The sequence below is a fragment of the Pithys albifrons genome, chromosome 6 (genome assembly GCF_047495875.1).
Source record: "Pithys albifrons albifrons isolate INPA30051 chromosome 6, PitAlb_v1, whole genome shotgun sequence".
Taxonomy (NCBI): Eukaryota; Metazoa; Chordata; class Aves; order Passeriformes; family Thamnophilidae; genus Pithys; species Pithys albifrons.
Window position 1 is genome coordinate 16,933,463 of NC_092463.1, and position 20,796 is coordinate 16,954,258.

General features: G+C 39.3%; 2 protein-coding genes across 3 annotated transcripts; both read left to right on the forward strand.

Annotated features, from left to right (window-relative positions):
- The first annotated feature begins 3 nt into the window (after positions 1-3).
- On the forward strand, positions 4-2,998 carry NDUFB1 (NADH:ubiquinone oxidoreductase subunit B1). Of its 2 annotated transcripts, none has more exons than XM_071557652.1 (3): positions 4-145; positions 1,379-1,520; positions 2,675-2,998. In XM_071557652.1, the coding sequence occupies exons 2-3, from the start codon at positions 1,381-1,383 to the stop codon at positions 2,709-2,711; spliced, it is 177 nt and encodes a 58-aa protein (XP_071413753.1). In that variant the 5' UTR covers positions 4-145; positions 1,379-1,380; the 3' UTR covers positions 2,712-2,998. The 2 variants fall into 2 exon arrangements, with proteins under 2 accessions (XP_071413753.1, XP_071413751.1); XM_071557650.1 differs by having other exon boundaries at positions 9-145; positions 1,376-1,520.
- An 852-nt stretch (positions 2,999-3,850) lies between these two features.
- ATXN3 (ataxin 3) lies at positions 3,851-19,668 on the forward strand. Its single transcript, XM_071557653.1, has 11 exons — positions 3,851-3,902; positions 6,422-6,586; positions 7,096-7,140; positions 8,456-8,541; positions 8,923-8,989; positions 10,624-10,711; positions 10,957-11,089; positions 12,180-12,355; positions 12,773-12,896; positions 13,631-13,719; positions 14,341-19,668. Exons 1-11 carry the CDS (start codon positions 3,879-3,881, stop codon positions 14,433-14,435), a joined length of 1,092 nt encoding a protein of 363 aa, XP_071413754.1. The 5' UTR covers positions 3,851-3,878; the 3' UTR covers positions 14,436-19,668.
- The last annotated feature ends 1,128 nt before the right edge of the window (positions 19,669-20,796 follow it).

Consider the following 20,796-nt stretch of genomic DNA (forward strand, 5'->3'; position numbering starts at 1 on the left):
GGGCGGCACCACCGCCAGCCCAACGCGAGGGAGAGGGTTGTGATCCCCCCCGCATCTGCGCGGTCCGTGGTGCGTCCCGGCCCAGCCGTTCCCGGTGCCCTTGGAGCGGCCACGGCGGGGCCCGGCGGTGACGGCGGCGAGAGCGGTAACGGGGGGGTGGTGGTGGGTGACGAGGTGTGTGTGTGTGTGGGGGGGGGGTTCGTTCCCCGGCGCCGGGGGGGGCGCGGGGATGGCTCCCTGACACCGGTGTCGCGCGACCCCGGGAACCCTTCGCTCTGTCCCCAACCCCTTGCCTCAGCCCCGCGGCTTTATGGCGCTCTTGCCCCCGCGGCTGGGGGCCGGCGGGGCCCGGGGCGGGCGGGAGCAGCGGAGCCGGGCGGGGGCCGGGCATGTCGCGAGGGAGTGCGGTGAGCCCGGCCCGACCCGCCGGGCCGGGACCGGGGCCGGGTCAGAGCCCCTCGCCCGCTCCTCAGGGGGTGGGTGCACGGCCGCCCCTCAGCGGCCGCGGCGGGAACGGCGGCTCTGTGTGACACGGGCCCATTTGGAAGGCTTTGGTTAGGCCGGAAAGGTTTGCTGGGCCTGTTTAGTCTGGAAAAGAGAAGGTTGAGAGGAGATCTTATTAATGCATATAATTATCTCAAAGACGAGTGCCAGGAGGATGATGCCAGACTTTTTTTCTCCTCTGGTGCCCAGAGACAGGATGAGGAGCAATGGCCACAAACTGAAACACAAGAAGTTTCACCTCAATTTTACACTGAGGGTGGCAGAGCACTGGAACGGGCTGCCCAGGGAGGTTCAGGAGTTTCCCTCTCTGGAGACATTCAAAACCCACCTGCAACATTCCTGTGTCACCTGCTCTAGATGGCCCTGCCTGGGCAGGGAGGTTGGACTGGATGATCTCCAGAGGTCCCTTCCAATGCTAACAATTCTCTAAACGTACAGCTTGTCTTTCAGTGTTGATGCAGGTAATAAGACATCCATCTACAGGAGTTCAGATTATAGACATGATTGCTTTATATAGATGTTTTCTGTTTTACAGAACACCAAACTTCTGTAGAGTTGCTTTAATGGGTAGATAGCTCAAGAGCCTTTCAAAATGGAACTGTTTCACCAGGGATATCTTAAAAGAGATGTTCTATTTCTCTCTTGTTTTATGATAAAATCCTTTTCCCCAGGGTCAAGAGTTAGGATTATTTCTCAGAAACACAGCTATGGGTTTGAGAACAGCACGTGTCTCTTGGGAAGTGTTTGATGGCCCTCATGTTTATTATGTGGTTGTAGAATCCTAGTAAGCAAGAGTAAAGGTGCCAGGTATGCAGCTGTTTTCATGTGCAGATTTATTAGTAATTCTTATCTGTTGCACTTGTCTTTCTAGCAGTCATGGTGAATATACCCCAAGTTGTGCGTGATCACTGGGTCCACATCCTTGTTCCCTTAGGATTTGTGGTTGGATGCTATTTGGACAGATGGAATGATGAAAAACTGTCGGCCTTCAGAAACAAGAGCTTATTATATAAAAGGTTTGCTTTATGATGCTGCTTTGTGTATATATATATATATAGTTACTTTGCAAAGTCCTTCTCTCTTCTTTTTGAGAATGTTAAGTATGACCAAAAAACCCAACAGTCAAAATAAAGGTAAGAAATCCCTAAAAATTTCATCAAGCCTCCATGCAGTGTTGTAGGTCCCTAATGCCCTCTGAAAATTGGGTCTCTAGGACCCAACTTTGTTATGAAAAAAGGATCATTAACTGCTGTCAAGTTCCTAGTCATGAAATGTGTAAAAGATTATTTTGTCTCTCTCTAAAAGTTCAGTGGAAAACACAGTGCTTGAATTTTAGTTCTCTGTCTTAAATTTAAAATTATCATAGCACTTTTTAACTAAATACTTGTATAAATGTGTGTTATTTTAAAATAATAACCAATTTTTTGAAAATTAACTTAATGCTAGCAGCTGTTGTATATGCACTGAATAATGTGCTTTTATAACTGATGTGTTTGGGTTTACTGGCTGTGGCTTCTCAGGGAGAATTTAGAGAACTTACTGCATTGCCTCATCTATGTCAGTTCTAATTCTGTATTAGATCATAGGATTAACAAAATAAGAAGAAAAAATCATGTTGCATAGCAAGGACTAATAACAGGAATGTTGTCAGTTTGCAGGTGGATTTTTTTTTCAACTTTGGTCTCACCTAAATTTTTGAGTAAGAAAGAAAATTTATGACATGATCCACCCCACTGGTACATTAACACTTTTCATACTGCAGTTGCTGTGAAGTAGAGGTGCTATTTCAGCATCTTGCAAAAAGACCCTCTAATTTTGCACCTAGTTCTCTTCTGACTAAAGTAATGAATTAGTGTATTTAAAAGAGGTAGAATTTTTCATTATGGATTCCATTAAAAGTCTGTTAACTCCTTGGAGATCAGCTGTTCTGGGCTACCATTTTGAGTGAATGGAAATAGGAGGACTCAGTCTGTTCAAGCTTTGGAAAGAAACAAGGAAGTTTATCAGTATTGAACAATTTTTAACTGACAGCAATTGCAAGGAAAGTAAATCTATACATAAATCTCAAAATTAAGGTATTTTAGAATAATTAATTGCATTTATTAATAATTATTCTACGAAAAATTCCTAATTTTAGTCTCTTCCCTCGTTTCTGTTTGTTTCTACACAGGGAGTTGAAGCCTGGTGAAGAAGTGACATGGAGATAAAAGCTGCTGATGAAATGGAAGACAGTTTTGTTTGATTCATCATCTTATCTTACATGTTGAAAGAAGCAGGATTATGGTTTTTACCCTAAGAGAATACTATAGAAAATGACACCTGCAATTCCTCAGTGCTAGTTGAATTTCCAATGTTACTTTTTGGCCTTGATTTAATTACATGACTAATATGTGTCCAGGAATTCCATTAGTCCCTAAGTGTTGAGAACATTTTATCCTGTACTGTGGAAGGGAAAGGAAGAATTATGTAATAAAGAAAAACTATGCAAAAATCATTTATGCTGTTATTTATCTGTATGGTGTGAAATCCATGTGTTTACAGCTGATTTATGAACTTTCCTTGAAAGGAATACTTCACATGGTTATCAGAACGTGGTTGGCAGTTGCTTGGGTTTTTTAACTGAATGCGGACAAGCTGCATAAGATTTCCCCTGTAGGTTTGTTTGAAACGGTGGCAAGTGGGTATTGCAGCTTTGAGACTGGAATGGGAAGGTGTGAGGGGTGGGCAGCTGGTGAGCACAAGAAGCCGGCAGTGCTGGGCATTGACTGAGCTCTGTGAGATGGGGAGAATGGGTGTTCCTGGGGGAGCAGGGGATTGGGGTTCCCGGGAGCACAGGGTGATGTGGGACGCTGATGGATGAGGGGACACTGATGGGAGGAGGACACTGACAGATGCGCAGGACAGGTGGTGTGTCCCGATGGATGACCAGGACACTGCTGCATGCGCAGGATGGTGCGGGATGAGCAGAACAGGCGACGTGTCCCGATGGATGAGCAGGACACTCCCATGGATGAGCAGGACGCTGCCGGATGAGCGGGACGGGCGGTGTGTCCCGATGAATGAGCAGGACACTCCTATGGAAGGACGCTGCCGGATGCGTAGGACGGGCCATGTGTCCCGTTGGATGCGCAGGCCACTCCGATGGATGCCACTCCGGGCGGTGTGTCCCGATGGATGCGCGGGACGGGCGGTGTGTTCCTCACGCCGCGCGGGGGCGCTCGCGGCGCGCGGATGTCCCGCGGACCTCCCCGCCGGCAGGGGGCGCCAGCGCGGCGGGCGGGCGGGCCGGGCCCGACCCGGAAGGGCGGCAGCGCGGGGCGCCGTGATTGGGTGGGCGGATCACGTGGGGCGGGGGCTGCGGCCGCGGAGTAAACATGGAGTCGATCTTCCACGAACGGGTGAGTGACGGAGCGGGGCTCGGCCGGGCCGGGGCTGCACACCCAGTCCTTGGCGGCCTGGCGGTGCGGAGCGGCAGGGCTGGCCGCGGGGCAGCCCCGGCGTGCGCTCGGGCCGCGCTGCCCCGGGCCCGTCCCGGGTGGGCCCTGCCGGCTCTGAGGGGAAGGGGAGTGTTGTTACTGCAGATCAGAACGAGCCAGGGCTCAGCCTCATCCTGCCCTCTGGCCCGGGGGCCGCGCTTTGGGGCTGTAGGAGCGGAGCGCAGGGAAGGCTGCACCTGCCTGTGTTCCGTGAGAAAGAGAGCGCGGCGAGAAACGAGTGTGGAGCGGAGCAGCGCTCTCGCTGGGCTCTCAGACCCATCTCTTCACCGAGCCTGGCTTGGCCGAGGTTGTGTCATGAGCAGGGAGCGAGAGTGCTGTTAAAGAAATCCTAATTTATATACTGTGCTTCTGTGTGCTGATGAACAGTGTTTCTCTGTTTTGGAGGGGAAATAAAATCTATGACATGCTGTGACTTTTCCAGGTTCCCGAATATGAGCTTTTTCTGTTTAAATGCTGTTCAGATATAATTGTCTTTTTTCGTGTACCTTGCCAATGTCTCTTCAACTTTCTTGTGCTCATTTTAACACTAGTTCTGTTACATTGCTCTCTTGTGTAATGGTGAGTTTACTTTAGGAAATTAAAGAAGATATCTGTATAACTTCCTTAAAAATAAAATTAGTGTTCTGATGTATATAGAACTGAGAAGTGTTCTTTCAAACTCGGTTTGGGCTGCAAAATTTGGGAAGAGTTACGGTGTTAAGCAGGTGCTACACAGAGGATGTGTTGGATTTTGGCCATTATAGCCTCTAATACAGTGACCTTGAGTTTCAGTCTGGATTTTAAAATAGTTTAGCAGTAGTGTACCCTTCTCTTATCTGCCCTTGCCTATCACAAAATGAAATGATAACTTTTTTATTACAAAGTTGCTTTCTAGTTTAATAAAAAAGCTCTTGAAACTGCTGTGACAGAGCACAATACATTCAAAGTCAATAATTTTTAGCTGCCACATGTTTGGGGGAAGGGAAAGTGTACAGTTTTGGTTTTCTCACATGTTAAACAGAACTGCTCCATGGTTCATAACCCAGTTAAAAAGTTGCACCTGAGTGCCTGTTTTAAAATTGGAATACCTAATGGTTTTGTCCTGTTATTCTCTGGAAAATGTAACTAAATCTCTGCCTTTTTTTCTTAATGGGGATTTTTTCCCCCCGTTAAGTGTTTTCAATATGTTTTAAAATGCTGCATATACAGGCAGGTTTGAATCTGCACAACTCAGATGTTTTGATAAAAACGTGCTATTTATAAAGGAAAATTAGCAAAAGAAAGAACTAAGCAATTGTGGCATTTTCAAGAGGGAAATGTCAATTGTAGAAAGTGGGATTTAAGGATGGTGCTTCAGGAGCCCCCATCTTAGAAGTTTGTCCTTTTCTTGACAAGATAAAAGTGATTGAAAAGACTGAGAGCAGAGCAGCAGTTTATACCAGGAGAGGTTTCAATAAGGTTATGGAAAGTGTAATGTTCTTTGCACAAAACAGTAGAAGTTAATGTCTGTAAAAAACTGTAACATCAGTTTTCTGCGTTTTGCACTTCATATGTATAGATTTTGCACATGAAAACTAACATTTATTGCTTTTAAGGTCAAACTGTACAAACAGAGAAAGGTTCTTTTAGTGAAATTAAGATGTAAGCCTGTAGTATAGCTCATTTTCAGAGGTTTCTAAATCAGCTTCGTCTAAGTCTAGTGGAGAAACTTGTGACTGTTGAGCAGGTTCTGCTCTTACATTTTGTCCCATGAGCAGTACAGGGATGTGGTCTGGAAGGGGCAGGATCTGGTGCTTAGTCCTGAGTTTCTTGTTGCAGGAAGGGCGTGAGCTGCAGGATGTTTCTGGATTCCATTGAAGCCTGACTGTACAGCCGGTCTGGTTTGAGTCACTCATTGCTCAATTGAGTGATGAAGCTCTAGGAAGATTCTGTAATCTGGAGTAAAGGGAACTTTGATAGAATTGATTGGGTTGGAAAAGACCTCCGAGATCATCAAGTCCAACCCTTGGTCCAACTCCAGTCCCTTTAGCAGATCTCCCAGGCACTCAGCAATAGGACAAGGGGGCACGGGCTCAAGCTCTGCCAGGAGAAATTGAAGTTGGAGATCAGAAAAAAATTCTTTGCAGAGAGAGTGCTCAGGCATTGGAATGGCCTGCCCAGAGAGGTGGTGGATTCACCATCCCTGGAAGTTTTTCAACTGAGATTGGATGTGGCACTGAGTGCCATGATCTGGTAAATGGACTGGAGTTGGACCAAGGGTTGGACCTGATGATCTCAGAGGTCTTTTCCAACCCAATCGATTCTGTGATTCTAATACATGTATTCTGGGTGAGTGGGGAGGGCAGGTAGTTTGCCAAAATGAAACGGTTGAGTCATTTTACAGAGCTTGTTAACCTAATTTTTTTGTTGTCTTTGGTGTTTTTTTATTCTTCCAATATTAGCAAGAAGGTTCACTGTGTGCTCAACACTGTCTGAATAATTTGCTGCAAGGGGAATACTTTAGTCCTGTTGAGTTATCCTCTATTGCACAGCAGTTGGATGAGGAAGAAAGGATGAGAATGGCAGAGGGAGGAGTATCTAGCGAAGAATACAGAACATTTTTACAGGTAACAGCATTTGCATTTGTGGTTGCTTGATATCTACCTGTAATGTTATATTGTCTAGACAGACTTGCTTAGCTAGACAAGGTTAAGTTTCTAGTGCTAAAAGTTCTTACATGAATAGGCCTTTTCACTCATGCATCTTAGATTTGGCATTCTCAAATGTTCCTAGTACAACTTTACAATAATTTCACAAAAAGATATATTCATCTTCCAAGTGGGAAGGTCAGACATGGCAAGGAGGATCAGTGATTTGCCTTTTGTTTTTGTAAGCCAGTATCAGATAGAAACAGAAGTCCCCATGCCTGTCTGCCCCTTAAGCACCAAGTACTTCTAATTTAAAGGTTTGAGTCTTAAATTAATAAGCCTATTTTGGGCATTGTAATCAGCAAGGACATAACAAGTTGTTGCTTTAAGAATGTCCAGTTACGTTTATTTTCAAAACTCAGTTATATTTAACTTCTTATGCTTACACCATTTTTCTATTTTCTCCCTCCCAACCTCACATTGAGCAGCAGCCTTCTGTAAACATGGATGACAGTGGATTCTTCTCAATTCAAGTAAGCATATCTATCTTCTTACACAATTTTCTGCTTATGCAGTATATGTTCTCTCATATAATTTAAATGGCATTGAGCTTTTACATCTAGTTTCCAGTTTATGGCCTTAATGGGATTAAGTGCTTGACTTCCAAATCTTCAGAGTATTTGCCATCAAAAGTAGTGACTTGCAATTCTTCAGTTCATGGCCTCTTAAACACACAGTAGCAGCATGGAACTGGGAAATGACACCTGCTGGCAATAACCTGGATTTTTAAGCTGCTTCTAATGAGCACTTCAGGTGTAAACCTTGGCTCCCATGGACTACAGGTGAAAAACCAGTATTGAGATGGCCTCCTCAAATTACAGACTGTAAAGCCCTTGGCAGTGATTACAGGGTTATCACAGAGATCTGCAGAAAGCATCATTATCTGCATTCCAGTTTTTATAACTCACTCCAGATGCTTCAGAGGTGGTTTTATTATTTTTCTTGTTTGGTTGTGGTTTTTTAAGGGGCATAGTGGAAAAGTTATTGATAATAAATACTTTACCAGGAAAACAACAAAGATTTTGAACACCAAATTGCAGCTTGTGTCTGGACTAGAGCTTTAAGCAGTGCTTTATACCTTTGGCTGTCTCACAGGCTTTCACAGGTGCTTGTCCATGTTCCAGGATCCCTCAAAAGCTTGTCTTCCTTATGGCAGGACAGGGCTGTTTTTCTGCTCAGTGAAAAACACTAAGTTTGCCTTTCCTTGTATTCTTTGTATTCTTAATTGTGCTGCTTTAGTATAGGAGCTTAAAAAATACGCTTCCCCATTCTACTTTGCTGTCCTGTCATTGCCTTGTCCACTTACTGTACAGTTGCTGTGCTGAAAGTAAGTTGAATTGTAAATTAAAATTTCTTAGACCATTATTTTGTGTAGGCTTAAAGAGTTACTGTAAAAGAGTTTGTGCTCAGTTCAGTACCTGACTAATCCTGTGACAATCCAGTGGATTCCAAGTACTTACTGTGGAGAAGGAGAGTTTGAACTGGGGAGGGAGGGCAGAGCAGTGCACTGAGAGCAGAGATGGCAACTAAAGTGTCTGTGTGAGGTGAAGTTACAGCTTTGTTTGAGGGGAGATAAGCTCATTATCACATCTCGGTTACATCCTAGTTTTGTCACTTCCCCTTAGTATGTTTGCATGTAGATTCATGACAGTTGCATTTTGAATAATGGGATTCCCAGGTTTCCTGGCAATGTCTTCAAATCTTAGTTTTAGAAAAACAGTGTAATTGTTTATAGAACCTATACACATTTGACTGTTTTGACTCATGAAAAGTGCTACTTTTTTACAGGTTATAAGCAATGCCTTGAAAGTGTGGGGTTTAGAACTAATTCTCTTCAACAGCCCAGAGTATCAGAGACTTGGGATCGACCCTATGTAAGATTTCTTTAGCACCATGCTTTCATTTTACAGAAAAAAATCCTCTTAATCTTGAGTTACTCTTTCAAGCTCTGTTGCATTCTGATGTTTGTATTATCTTCTGGCTTTGATTTTGTTCTTTTTGGGGGTGCACATGAGCCTCTGTCCTCTGTGCCTTCATGATATCTTAGTGTTTGTGGCATCACAAGTATATGGAAATTTCAGTGATACTGACAACTTCCTAAATGTTAGAAAAGCAGTATAAGTATCCTGTAATGTGACATCAGTGGTTGTATTGCTGAAATTTTATTAGATAAGTTTAAATAGTAGGCAAATAACTTTAATATGTATTCTGATTTTAGAGTATTTAATTTTATTTATTCCTTTTTCTTTTTACAGAAATGAAAAATCATTTATTTGTAATTATAAGGAACACTGGTTTACAGTTCGAAAGTTAGGAAAACAGGTGACATTGTCTTTTTTTATTTAAATATTGGCTCAGAATGGGTGTGGAAGAGTGGTTGCAAGGTGATCAAGTGTTGGCCTTTTGAAGGCTTTTCTGCAGTTTGCTTTAATAGTATCCCGTATTAAAAAAAAAGAGTAGATGTTTGTTTTATCACAAAAGTGCCAGGCAGTTTATTATTGTTACCCTGGGGAAAGACCATCAGAGCAATTCCCTAGAGTACCTGCCCTTTAGGGAGCTGCAGCTTCTGCAGAGTCTGTGATATCTTAAGCTATTTTCTTTTTTTTTTCCTGCATAAAAAATAGCATAAAAATTGCATGGAGGACGAGCAGGGAGTCCTAGACAAGGGTTAGGATCCCTATAGAATGCAAACTTATTTTAATGCACTACATTATTGACACTTTAAAAATAATTTTGCTTGTTTAAATGGACAGCAGGTATAAGAAAAAGTTCAAAGTTCAAATATATTAATAACTATGATTGCTAGAATTTGAGAGTACCAATTAGAATGAGGTTGGGGAAAGTAGAACCACAACTTTGTATGTTTTCGGAAACTTTAGGAAACAATTGTACTCCAAGCAGGAAATAGTTATTAAAAGTAAGGGATGGCCATACAAATACCTGGTACATCTAATAATTCATATCCATGTCCCTTGCAACACCAATACAGTATCTTATTGCAGTAGCTGATTGTTCCTCTGGATTGTACTTCATAAGCTTTCATACAATGGGGGCTGGTTTGGTGGTTTTTTCAGGGTTTTTTTTTCATAGAACATGTTCATGGAAAACAGCTGTTAGATTCAATAATAGTGGGACAGGAGTTTCTTTGCCCATTTGGCTCATTTTTGCAAGTATTGGCTACCTATGTTGTTATACAGATAAAATAATAGAGAAAAAGTAACTGTGACAAGTTCAGCAGACAAACTGAACTTTACTATTATGCTTTAGTTTAAAAGTATGGCTAATGCAGTTTATTTGATGTCAAAAAGGCTGAATGGTCTCTTAAAATTATGGGAATGTTCCTTATTATATATACAATTACAATGTGTGGAATTTTGTGAGAGAGCATTCTAACCCAAAACACCCTAAATTGGAGGGGGAGATGTCCTTGTATATGTGGCTTGTAATATAGAGACAATACTAAGTGTCTGTTATCTAAAGGGTAATGAGAAAAGACAGACAAAATAGGTTGACTTAGATTTACTTGGCCTGCTTCTCTTATGTTACATTTAAAGCAAAAACTTTCTCCTCCATATTCCCTTTTAAAAGTTTCTGTTGGGTTAGGGTTAGGGTTAAAAATACAATTAAGAAGAATTTTAGAATGATGTCTGAAATAAATAAATACAATTGTAGAAGAATTACCTGTTTTAGATTGTTTGCCTGGTACCAGTATTCAGTAATGGGAGGGAGCATGCAGTACCTTCCACACTTCAGATCTCCTGTTAGCTGAGGAGTATCCGAAGGTAACCTTGAGCAGTATAACGATTGTGCTTCAAAAGACTTCTATTTGCTAATTTATTTTACTAGATTTATTTGGGGATTCCATCATAGAAAATTACCACTATGTACAGAAATGAATTTACCAAGTGATCTTTATGCTAATTTGTTCTCTTAACTCTTTTTTTCTTTAATTACAGTGGTTTAACTTGAACTCTCTCTTGATGGGCCCAGAACTAATATCAGATACATATCTTGCACTTTTCTTGGCTCAATTACAACAGGAAGGTAATAGTAATTTGCAAATGTTAAATCTCATTCATTAGAAGTAGGTAATAATTGTTACTTCCTAGAACTTAGTATTCAGTTAACTACCCTTAGTTTTTATGATTGAAATAGTGAAATAACCCAAGTTTTTATAATGAAAAGTAGAGTCTTACATTATAATAAATCATTGTGTTCTATATAATGTGCATTTTAGAGTATTTATATCTGCACCTTAATGCAGTAGACTTATGATTTCTTTTCCTCAGGTTACTCCATATTTGTAGTAAAAGGTGACCTGCCAGACTGTGAGGCTGATCAGCTCCTGCAGATGATTCGGGTACAGCAGATGCAGAGACCAAAACTAATTGGAGAAGAGGCAGCACAGACAAGAGATCAGAGGTAAGGTAAATAGAGATTTCATTTAATAATGTTCAGGATGATTGGTTTCTGTGATTAAGACCACATAGAGACAACCCCCTTAAGAAGTAATTAGGAGTACCTTTAGTGCAATGTTCACTGCTGTTGCTCACAGTAAAGCAGGTTGGTAGACTACAAATGCTTTATTTTTAAATGGTGTGTTTTTAAGTGGGTAAAAACTGCCTTGACAAGGATTGAGTTTTTCCATGTGCATAAGCATATTATAGTGCAGATTCTTACCTGCATGATTTAAATGGTTTAACAAATTTTACCAAGTTGTGGTGAATAGTAATTAACCTAACTAACCTAATTAAGACTGGCTTGTGCATTCTGTCATAAGTAGAAAAGAACAGGAAACCCATATGTGAATTCCACATCGTATAAATCATACTCCATTCTCTTTTAGAATAATTTCACTCTGATGTTGTGGTGCTGCTCAGTTTTGATGCATTCTGGTAGTATAGAACATCCTTGAAAGCGTATAAAGTACTACTTCTGCAATAATTCTCTTAAATTTTCATAGTGGATTAAATGCATACTGATAAAAAGGCTTCAGGCGTTTCAGGGGAATTCATTATTATTTCTTCCCTTTGTGAAGTTAAACTGGTGTTGTAAATTGATGGAGTAATTCACAGCAACATGGAAAGTCTGTACAGTTTACAGAGGATCTGTTGTTGCTTTAGTGTGGTCTACAAGGCTTCCTGAGGAGACCACATAGACTATTTTCTGCTGGTGTAACTGTTTAAAGAGCAGTAGGTTTGCATAACATGTATTATGACTTTTTGTAAGATTATAATTTCTGAAGATTTTCCTAACAGCTTCTGGTCAACATGTGAGTGATTTTAGAGTTGCAGTGTGTTGCAAATGAGTGTTTTAAAGTTGCTTTACAGCTGCTTGCAGCCCTTTGGTGTTTTTTCTTGTAGGAAGGAAAATGTTTATATAACAGACTTTCACAATAGAAATATTTTTTCCAATGTTAAAAAATCCTAGAGTTAAATCAGCAGAAAATACTAATGTTAAACCTCATTATATAATATCTGTCTGAATTTTGCTATAAACCTGAATTTCACAGGCTACCCAGAAGTGATGTGGACCAAGCAATAGAAGTTAACCATCCTTTTGATGGAACAGGCATGTTAGATGAAGATGAAGAGAATTTTCAGAGAGCCCTGGCTCTAAGTAGGCAGGAAATTGATATGGAGGATGAAGAAGCTGATCTTCGCAGAGCCATTCAGCTCAGCATGCAAGGTACAGTGCTCATCTAAATTTCTCTTACAGTCTTTGTGTTGTTTCTGCTTTAGGCAGCTACTGGAATTTGTTCGTCAGGCACTTTTTCCAGCATATGTCAAGCTGTCTGGAAAGACTGGCTTTGAGGCATGGAAGGATGATCTAGAATTTCCTGTAGCTATCTCCTTTCTGCTTTTTGAAAAGCTACAACTTTCATGTTGTCATTGATCATTAGGAAGGCAGAACAAATTAGTAAAGGGTGGCAGGAGGGAAGGGAAAGTGAGGAGGAGAGAGAGACAAGTCAAGTTAATCCAGCTGCTTATTTCTCCAACAAGTCTCTTTCTTCCTCTCAAGTTTGAAGGTGTTTTCTTTAGCTATATTTAATTTACTAACTTCATTTTACTGTAATTAGTAGGATATGGCTTGTTCTGGTTTTAGGTAGTCGCCGGAGTGAGCTCTCAGGCTCATTACCACAGAGGGTTCCTCAGTCGTCTCACAGCAGTCAGACAGAGTCCCTTTCTTCAGAAGAACTGCGAAGGAGAAGACAAGCGTATTTTGAAAAGTAAAGTAGTTGACAGAAAACTGCATGTGGAAGTACTTGTCATATTTTTCAGTGCTTTTGGGTTGTGGATGGGTTTCTTACTGACATCCAACTCAACTTTTCTCTCTTAACATGGTTTCCTAACAGTACCTGAATTCTACTATTCTCAGGTGGTTCCTATGAAGAAACCTGTGAAAAAGAGGGGGTTATTTAGTAATGCAATAGCAGTCCTGTGAAGAAAGAAAACATACACGTAATAGAAATATTTTAAATGAAATCCTGTAAATTTCTGTCATTGTCTTCTCAACAAACAGTATTATTTCGCTAAGACTTTCCTTCTGGTAGTGATGCTGCTCATGAGCATCACTTGAAATCATTGTAGATATTTTATGTTGCAGTTCTGGTGTACTTAATACATAGTTGTGTTACTGTTGTAGCTTTTCCTTATCTCTGACTTCTAGTGATGGAGGCAATAAAGACCAGTGAGAAACACTGTGGATGGGAGGAGTTAGACTTTGCATGATAAGAATGTAGAACTTCCAAATGCTGGGAAAATAGTAATGTGGCTTGGATTATGATATCGTGAAGATAGGTGTCTGAAGGTTAGCACGGTGAAATGATTTTAGGTACAGGGGTGTTAGTGTACCAAACAGCTTCTACCTCTGATTCTTGGCCTTCCTTACAAAGAAATGAACTTGATTCTGGTCTCATATTGGTGTTAATTTTAGTCTCTTATAAATGTATACCACTTTCAGACAGCAACAACAGCTACAGCAGCAAGATCAGATGCCAAACCAACAAGATAAGGCAACTTTTAGCTCTAGAACTCGAGAAGCTGACCCAGGTATTGTTTTTCAGACTTATATCCAACACTGAAGTATTTTTTTCACCTTTGTGTTGTGCTATTTCCTAACCTTCCTTGTCTGCCTGCTTCCTCACTCCAGCAGCCATTCAGACTCTGTCACTGCCATTTGGCAGTGAAGGACAGAGGCCTGTTCCTCTTCCAATCTTGATAGGCTGTTTCAAAGTGAAGAGCATTGCTATTAGATCACTTAAGTTCTGATTTTGCTTTTTGCTGTTTTATTTGTGTTGAGCATTACAAATTGGAATCTCTGATGGGACTTGTGCTAATTATTTGTTTCCTATAGTACTTTTAGAGTTGTATGACAACTTGGACTAATATCTGAGAAAATTACTGGAACCAGTTTTCAGTAGAACATAAGTGCAGACATTACCAGTATTGGCTATTGGAGATCCAAAATTGATGTGTGTTATTTGTTCTGAACTGACTGTTGTTGGCAGAAAACAAAGTGGGAAGTGTTCAGTAATTTTAAAAACAAAACCAATTTTGTGTGTGGGGTGGGGAAAAATGGGTGTGGACAAAAGGAACAACAAAAGCATTTAATTACAGTTAAGAACTAGCTCTGCAAATTAATTACAGCTTATATGCATTTATTGTCTTTAGGAGGTGACCTGAGTGAAGAAGACATGCTTCAAGCAGCCATGAATATGTCTCTGGAATCTGTTAGAAACCACTTGAATTCAGAAGAGGAGAAATGACACTTTTTTCCTCTCTTATTGTCAAAACGCTAAGTCTCCATTAAAATTCTACTGTGTGAATGTTGCACAAGCAGGGTTCATTTCAGAGTTCTGTAAGCAGGAATGAAGGGGGGGCTGCTGGAGGTCAGAGTCTAGAGGGAATCTGCAAATACAATAAAGACTGCACTAATTTAGAAAACTGTAGCACTCCTACTACAAAACATCTGCTAAAAAGAGTAGTGGTGTTAAAGTTACTGAAACTATTTGCATGAGCAAAGATAGACAGGTGTAGCATCTGTAACTTGTATTTAAAAAGCAAGTTTAAATTGTTTTGAAGAATTCTACAGAAGATACAAATGGTGCCAAATAAAGCATCAGCTGATTTCCTTCAGTGGTAATGGAAAAAGATACAAGTAATAAGTTGTGCTCATAAATCAAGTTCTTTATAATAAATCACTCTAAAATGGGGAAAATAATAAAATTCTGTTAAATAATTTATTTTGTGAGCCCTGAGATTAGCACCGTGCCATAATCAACTGAGCCAGTCATGCCAAGGTAGTAGGTTTGATCCCTCTATGGGCCATTCACTTACGAGTTAATTTGAGGATCCTGGTGGGTCCCTTCCAATTCAGAAGATTCTCTGATTATAAATGACTTAATATCAACTCTTTGATCCTGCTGTCTGCTTTTGAAATGACCCATTCTGCAGGAGAAACAAAAATCCATAAATTTCATACTTTGCAATTCAAGTTAAAAATCTTTAGTGTATTGTTGGTTATAATGTTACTCCTGAATCTTTCAGTGATTTCTGGATTTTTGGCACTTTCTGGTTTTACTTTCAATACCAACTGTAAAATTTTAGTGCCGTGTTTAACGTATTGTCTTTTGACAGATAACTTGCCTTTTTTGGTTTGGTGGGGGAGTTTTGTTGGTTTTGTTTGTTTGTTTTTTGGTTTGTTTTCTTCTTTTTTATGTTCTTTCTCATTATGCCACTGTCTTGATTACAAAAGTAGCATATAATCAATTGGGTTAAAGGTTTTCTTTTCTACCTCTTCCAGAGTGTTTTTTCCTCTTCAAGCTCAAACCTTCATTCTGGCCTTTCAGTATAAAAAGAGGAGGGGATATCAGTGCCATAAAGTCAGTGCCACACACATAAGGTGCATTCCTGCAGTCTGAAATGACCCCTGTGCAAGTAGCTCTTTTAAGAATGAATATTTATGCCTGTGTGGATGTTCCTTTTGAAATGCTTTTTATGAGTGTCTGTCAGAATGTTGCAGTTTTTTCAGGAATGGCCTTTATTCATGCACCTTACAATTTTTTATCATGCTGTTTCTGATCCTGAGAAAAATTGGGGAGCAAAGTATGTGGGATAGCTTATTATGCTATTGGTTGTAAGACATTTGTTTTCATACCCAGGATGAATGTGTAACAGGGTGATCAAACCTGACTTTGAAATTCAGTGCAACAAAAGAGAGATGTTTCATTTTCCTAAATGGTGCTTGAAATACAAATTCTGTTTACATATAAATTATATGGAAATATGTTGTAGATAAAGTATATAAACTGTAGTCCGGTTAAAGCATTAACAGTTAGCACAGGCATTCTAAGAATCTATCAGAGATAACCCCAAATTTCTTTATCAAAATATTCTTAAATTACATCATTGCATAGTCGTAACATTTAATTAAAATTAGTATGAAATGAGTAGTAGATGGAAATATTCAGCATCAAGTAGTACTGTACATGAAAGGGCTCTTACCTCTCAGTAAAGATTTGTTTACAGCAATGGTTTCCTGATAGCTTAGGATATAACCACATTGTACCTATTTGGGCTAAATTTGGTTTCCCTTACTTATGTGCTGAATATTCACCAATGTCACCAGAACCAGGTATGTGTAAGACCATATGGATTTTGACATGTCTTTTAAAAACTGATTTTTGTATTTTTTAAATAAATCCGTCATGCACAACATCATAATTATTTTTAATGTCTCAAAATACAGTTAGACATAGTTAAATGGCTTTAAAAGCGCATGTATGCATAAACCATTTTGAAATGCTCTATTATTCAGGATGTATTTTTCTCCTTTCAGTTTAAAATTTCTATTAAACTGAAAGCAGGAAAAGTATCTAAATCACTGAATTATTTCTTTGCTCATCTGTAAATTAATTACAGCTTTAATTTCCCTTTTTTGTTGTGCCAAAAACTGATTCTGAAATAAGACTCAGTTTTATAAATAGATACGGACTGTTGATCTGATGCCAATACTTCGAGCTCGGACTTTTTATCCTCTATTATAAGAATTAAATAAAAATGTATTATTTCTATAGGTCTAGCATCCCTGTATTAAAAAAAAATATCTAAGCCCCTGGACTTGCATTAATTATAACCCAGGCCAAATATGTGTTTTTATAATCACTAAAACATGGAGGTTTGCCTTTGAACTTTCATGTCACATTTTAAGTCACTTTATCACCCAAGTCTTTTAAAATGGAAGGAATATAAAGCATTATAAAGTGAAAAGTGCACTGAGATGGTCATTATGGGGCTAATCACATTCCTTTCTGTGTAGAAATGTCACTCATCAAATACTAGTTTGATTTTTCAGAGGAATGTCAAGTTTAATGATGAAGGTCTGTCTGTCTAGACAAGCAGCTGAGAGAGCAGTTTAAATTACACTTGTTAATTCAGAGTCCTGTCGCTGGAAATGACCTGCCAAGAGACCAACCATGAACCCAGCACTGCCACATCCACCACTAAACTTAACGTCCCCAAGCACCACATCCACACCTCTTTTAAAAAGCTCCAGGCATGGGGATTCAACCACATCCTTGTGCAGCCTCTTCCAATGCCTGACAACCCTTTAAGTGAAGAAATATTTCCTGATACCCAACCTAAACCTCCACTGGTGCAACTTGAGGCTAATTCCTCTCATCTTACCTGTGAGATAAGACTGACACCCATCTTGCTACAACCTCCTTTCTGAGTTTTAGAGGGTGACAGAATCTCCTCTATGCCTCTCCATTGCACCCAAGGAAAAGACTAATTGCTGTCAGTACATATTTTATAACCCAGGCCTCATGATCTCCTGCCAAGAAGCTGTCACTGCTGTCATTTCTGGGTGTGCATTCTTTCAGTGATAAACAGTTCTCAGTGTAGCTTAACTATGCTTATAATATGTTTACTACTTTAGAGTCTACTCCCGGTGTTAACTACTCTGTCGTGCTAAAAGGTTGCAGTTTTTTCCCATGTTACACCTTTAGGCCAAAGTCCATTTTAAGGGAGCAGTCACTGATTTTTTTTATTACAATATAATATTTGAGAAAATTTCAGACTTCATTCATCCAACAGATTTTTGCTGTTTTGCAGTGAATAGTCCATGTGACATAATTTAAGGTTTTCTGCCCATAGAAATCAAAAGGGCAGGGGGAATAAGTGATACTTACATTAAATATCTTCCAAAATTAATTCTATAATACTGTAAACTGCTTTCATGGTCTTATGAGGACGGTAGGAGGAAAAAGAGTTGTAATGTCATGCTTGCATGCAATTGTTGTTAGGCAGAGCAGGTACAAATATGAGCTGTTTAAATGCTTACATTTTTCCAGACTTGAAACTAATCTGGTATCTGACTGGCTTACCCCAACATTTGGGCTCCCTGTGCCTTTCAAAGAACTTCGCAAAGATTAAGTTTAATTTTCAGCCAAGATACTGTTCTTACTTTTCATACTTTATTTCTTTGCAGACTGTTTAAAAATAACCAATACAAATTCAGATCTATGATGTGTTTCAATGTTAGACTATTGCTTCTATTACAAACATCAAATGGGGGAGGATTAAAACGGCTTCTGCAGGTGTCTAGTGAACAGTTTTGTTTCTGTATCTCAGAACAAATATTAGCATTTGCAAGCTCTTTGTTTTATTATAAAACTGATAGGCTTTTAAAAATTAACAAGAATGTGTTACAGTTCTAAAATGTCTGTGAAATTCTTTAGAATTAATTACTGTTCAAATAATGATGAAAACACACAAATGGTGTCCTTTGTATTGAAAAACCCCAGTACAGGGGGATGGGATCAGAGAACTCTAGAACTCAGAATAAAATAGTATCATGCAAGTCATGTTACCATCATGTCAATTTAAAGGAATCAAAGTAAGAATCCAAGAAAAAAAACCTGTTGTGGAAACTTAGGGCTTACACAGAAATTTATGTTGTTCACTTGTTATGCCATTACTGTCTCGCATAAAACAAATTCAACTCCTGGTAAATATTCCTAGTTAATCACAAATCATTACCAAAAAAGAAAAGGAAACAAAGTCTAACTGGGAACATGTATGTAGCTATTCCTTGCCCTCACCCACCCCAAATCAGTTGTTCAAGTGAGAATAATACATAATACATTCAAGGTTGCTAAATCCAAATATTCAGCTCTTCAATTTCAAATTAGTAGCTTTGTGTTGTATCTGGGTTTTCATCGTAAAAGCATGAGCTGTTTTGCAATAATTCTTTTTAACCAGTATACACACATTTTGCCTTATTTGCATTTCAAACATGGAGGGAATGCTGTAGTATTTAACCTCCCATAGTCACCTCCCTCCCCAACCATGGTTCTTGAGAAAGTACATGTGACTTTTCAACTGCTTTTACCAAATCAAAATATTTTTACTTTATTTTCTTCATTAAGAAAAGCAAATAATTGTAACTACACTTTGCTAATCCCCTCCATCCTCAGTATGTACCCTCTGATTTCAGAAGGGGACTTATGAGTTTGAACAGAAAGGGATGTAAAATTTAAAATCCACTGTGCAAAAAAAAAAAAAACAAAAAGAGAAAAACCTTGATATTGCCTTTAAGGCATGCAAGCATTTATAAAATTTTATTTTTTGCTACATGAAACCCCCTGTGTACAAATCAGTGTAGAGTTAGGATTTTGTAAGGGAATATTTTTTCCATCTCTTGCCTAATAGTTGTGTATTATAGAAATCATTTTCAGTAATAGGTTCTTTTTTCAAGACCCTGTTTTCAGTATCATGTTTTTGGCTCTGGATTCCTGTATAATTTTTGTCTATTTTGTGTATATAAAGTATAGAATATTGAAAAGATTTAAAAAGGGAAAGCTGAAATGCTTTGTCATTGTTTTGACTGGAAAATGACAGCACTGTTCGCTATTTTGAAAATGCTCTCCAAATAGGCATGAATATATATGGTTGTATTTGATATCACTTTTTTAAATAAATGATTATAGCTTCTAATGTTTCTCTCTTGACCCAAGTGTTTGCATACATGCTTTCCCTTATACCCCGTTTTGGCACAGGAATATCGAACATTGGAATCTCTTCTCTGGTATCAGTGGGCTTTGCACCAGATGTTGTGTGTCCATTGGCAGTGGGGTGGTTTTCTGTTGCTCATAACTGGCATTTTGTCATCTCTGATGTCTTTGCATCTGTTGATACTCTAAAATTTATGTAAAGACACTCCTATTAGGGAGTAAAGTTGGTGCCCAGGGAGTAAAGTTGGTGCCCATTATCATTACATTTCACCTTTTAGAATTGTATGCTTTCTAATTTTACAGTAAGCCACTGTTTCCTGGGTTGCTGCCAGAATACACATTCTTTTTGTGACACAATGCACTGTATTTGTAGCTCAGTCAATCCACAGAGTACACTGCACTCTTACTGTGTACCCTTATCAACACTGGATCAAGTCAGCTAAAAAAATCAGTTGCAATGCTAAATAGTCTCTTTCTAATTTTTCAGGAGTAGTAATTGAGTGCAACAAAAAGCCTTCTGTGGTACTTTATTGTCTACTTGCCTTACTTGGCATTATAAAATTAACCACAATAGAAGACATTTTTATGATCCCTAAGTATTCTAAAAGTCTGGAGGATATCTGTGATCTTAATTAAAAATAATAACAGTTTCCCCAAAAAATCAATTCACCACTCTTGGAAAAGATTACACATCTTTACAGTCCTGTGGACCTATAGGGGTTTTGTTGAACCAATGAGTTGGGGTCCTTAAAGCATTGTAAACTTTTAATCTTCGTTAAACCCAATATTGTTAATTAATAAAACAGATAAAGATACGTGTTTACATTTCATGCTATATCACAGCACTAATACTTTCTACAATGCTGATGTCTTTTTTCTTTTATTGTGAATAATTGTAAGGGTGGTAAGTATGCCATTAAATTAATATGGTAAAATCAGTTACAAACCTGATAGAAAAACTGTTCTCTGAAGAAGAGGGAAGGCAATCTTTTACAAGAGAACCCTCAAACCTGGCAGCTGTTTCTGTTACACTCAGCTCAAACTCCTGGGCCACAGAGGATGCACAACCACCTCAGAGTTGCCTGAGGACAGTAAAGCTCAAAGGGTAATC

Bases quoted from the DNA above. Each gene is read 5' to 3' on its own strand.
- NDUFB1 (XM_071557652.1), top strand. From the start codon at position 1,381: ATGGTGAATATACCCCAAGTTGTGCGTGATCACTGGGTCCACATCCTT. The intron at 1,521-2,674 runs GTTTGCTTTATG...GTTTCTACACAG, and splicing joins AAGAGCTTATTATATAAAAG to GGAGTTGAAGCCTGGTGAAG.
- ATXN3 (XM_071557653.1), top strand. From the start codon at position 3,879: ATGGAGTCGATCTTCCACGAACGG. The intron at 6,587-7,095 runs GTAACAGCATTT...CACATTGAGCAG, and splicing joins AATACAGAACATTTTTACAG to CAGCCTTCTGTAAACATGGA. The intron at 12,356-12,772 runs GTACAGTGCTCA...TTCTGGTTTTAG, and splicing joins CATTCAGCTCAGCATGCAAG to GTAGTCGCCGGAGTGAGCTC.